General features: G+C 35.4%; 1 protein-coding gene across 1 annotated transcript; it reads right to left on the bottom strand.

Annotated features, from left to right (window-relative positions):
• Window positions 1–549: 549 nt before the first annotated feature.
• LOC115588331 (olfactory receptor 52J3-like) lies at window positions 550–1,482 on the bottom strand. Its single transcript, XM_030428867.1, has one exon. It carries the CDS (start codon window positions 1,480–1,482, stop codon window positions 550–552), a length of 933 nt encoding a protein of 310 aa, XP_030284727.1.
• Window positions 1,483–2,685: the final 1,203 nt, after the last annotated feature.

Raw genomic sequence — 2,685 nt, 5'->3', positions numbered from 1 at the left:
CAGCATTCTTCTCAGTTGATGATCCATGTAATTATGAAGACTTGGAAGTAAATGAGCCGGATGGTTTTAGCTTTGCAGTATATATACATGTGGACACATCTTTGCACACAAATAATAATTTAATAATGTTTGTAAAAAACTAAAAGATAAAAACAGTGTGCATGAATTACCTAAGATGTTCAATAACAGAAATCACTATACAAGCAGACCATTGGCTAAATGTGAATAATGTGGATATTCAAAATAAAGCAAAAACAGAGCACAACACCTAATCATCATCATTATAAGACCAAATAAGATAGCAGTATACATGATTCAGCACCCTAAATCTAAATTCGCCTTCCAAAAAGTCAATGCAAATTTCAGTTAAAAAAAATGAACCTTTTAGCTAAAAAGACATTCTTCAAGGATTAACAAGCTCAAGTTTGCTAAATGTGCAAAAACTCTTGAGGATAGTACATGTAACTACAACAGCCACAGCAAACAGCTGGTTAAACAGTGCAACTCTAAGGAAGAACATCAGAAATAGGACTTTAAGTTTCGTTAAAGTCATTTAAATTTTAGAGTAAGAACAACCAGAACTCTGTTTCGAATTTTGGTCAATTTGAAACCATAAATTAATGGATTAATTAAGGGAGGTGTGACAAGAACTTCTATTGCAACAAAGTTTTTAAAAGTTTGAGGTAAAACTTGTGATCCAAATCGTAAAATAATTACATTAAAAAGTATACTTACAAGGAAAGTGAATAAGGAGGTCAGATGTGGCACACATGTTTGCATGAACTTTGCCCTGTTTTCTATAGAATTTGTACATGTTTTAATGACATACATGTAGGATAGAACTATGAATATACCATGAAATAAATAAACGATTATCATAAAGTATGCAGCTATGTTATTAACAGCAGTTTCAGCTGGGAAACAAGCAAGTTTAACAATTGTCCAATTCAAACAATAAGATCCGGTGATATATGGGCTGCATAACTTTAATCTAGATGTAAGGAAAATATTTGCGGCTACAATGAATAAAGGTATAAGCCAAGAGAAACACACTAATGTTATGAGTCTTTGATTTGACATGACAGAGTGGTACTCCAGTGGTCGACATATAGCCACATATCTGTCATATGACATGACTGAAAGAATAGACAGATCAGCGCAGACAAATGACATAATTACTTGAGCCTGAACAAGACATCCAGAATAAGAGATAACATGAACAGGAGAAAGCAGATCCCAGAGAAACTTGGGGTAGAAACCTGCTGTCCCATAAAGTCCATTCATGCAACAAGCAAATATTAAAATATACATTGGTTCATGCAGGTTTTTATCCATGATGATGGTCACAATAACAGAAACATTTACCAGCAAAATCACAAAGTAACACAGTAAAGTGAGAAAGAAGAGAGTAAATCTGTGGTTATGTGTTGCATTTAAACCTGAAAGAAAAAACATTGTTATTTGAGAAACATTATCCATCATGGTTAGAAAACGTGTTGTTCCTGTGAAGGGTAACTCCGTCTCTAACAGTGTCTGCTCTCTCTCCTCACTATTTAACATCTTGTCTCACTGCATCAACACACACGCTAAGAAATCAAACCAGCCAATCAATCCACTTATTTTCAGGATGTTGCAATCAACTGTAAATACAGTGCATGAAAATAACAATTTAGAAATTTATGGCATTTGGAAAGCATGAATTCTCCAACAGTTGTGAAATGTATATATTTTTCATCACTTGGAAAATGATTTATTTGGCACACTGTAGGCTATTTATGCTATAAAGGCATTGACTATATGAGTGTTCTCTGCAGTCTCCAAAATGTGTCTGACTTAAATAGAACAGAATAGAGGTTACATACTTTTACGGCAGTTGTTAATCATTTCTTCCCAAAAGAATAACCGCCTGATGTTTGTGTTGATCATGCCTTTCCCAGGACAGTGACCCTTTGATGTTTTACTCAACTATATATGTCATCCTATTTACCTTCCTGTAAACAGCTCAGGCAAAGAGAATTGCTCCTCATGTGTCTTTCTGACCCTTACACCTCTCACATCCTGATATGTTCTCTACCGTACTTTGATTACTGAATTGCTCTTGTTTTTTTTTTTTCTGCCCAAAGTTTAACACCGATTTTCTTCAAGAGTACAACAGATTCTGACTGTAAGTATCAGTGGAAACTGCATGCATACAGGCTTAGCTAACAGTCAATCCAAGAGCAAAGAACCGGATGTTCGTAGTCATGGTGTCACATCCAGGGTATCTTATGTAACTCGAATGCAGGTTTACCAATCAGAATTGTTAATAATATTTGAAACAGTGCTTAATTACACAGATATATATATATAAACAACTTTTTTCTAGTTTTATCGTGGCTTGCTTGCTAAGTAGCCCATTTCTTAATAGATGACTTTTTGTTTTAAATGACTTCTCTGTTGGGAGAAAAATTCTTGATGGAGAAAATGTGTATTCATTTTGATGTGGCTTGAACACTACTATTTCACACAGAGATGCCGGATCTGCGACCTGCAAACCACTGTTAGACGAGTGCTACAGAGCACAAATCGTCCAAAAGTGCATGTTGTCGGTCTCATATCTTTGTCGTGAATGTCTGTACTCTCAAACAACTCATGGGTTGAACAGTCTCAGTTTGTTCACGCCTAGCGGCTTGAGAGCAGCGTGGA

The sequence above is a fragment of the Sparus aurata genome, chromosome 9 (assembly GCF_900880675.1).
Source record: "Sparus aurata chromosome 9, fSpaAur1.1, whole genome shotgun sequence".
NCBI classification, from domain to species: Eukaryota; Metazoa; Chordata; class Actinopteri; order Spariformes; family Sparidae; genus Sparus; species Sparus aurata.
This window is presented reverse-complemented; position numbering and strand designations above follow the sequence as displayed.

What these genes read in the sequence shown, in the direction of transcription:
- LOC115588331 (XM_030428867.1), bottom strand. Translation starts at nt 1,482, where the DNA reads ATGATGGATAATGTTTCTCAAATAACAATGTTTTTTCTTTCAGGTTTA.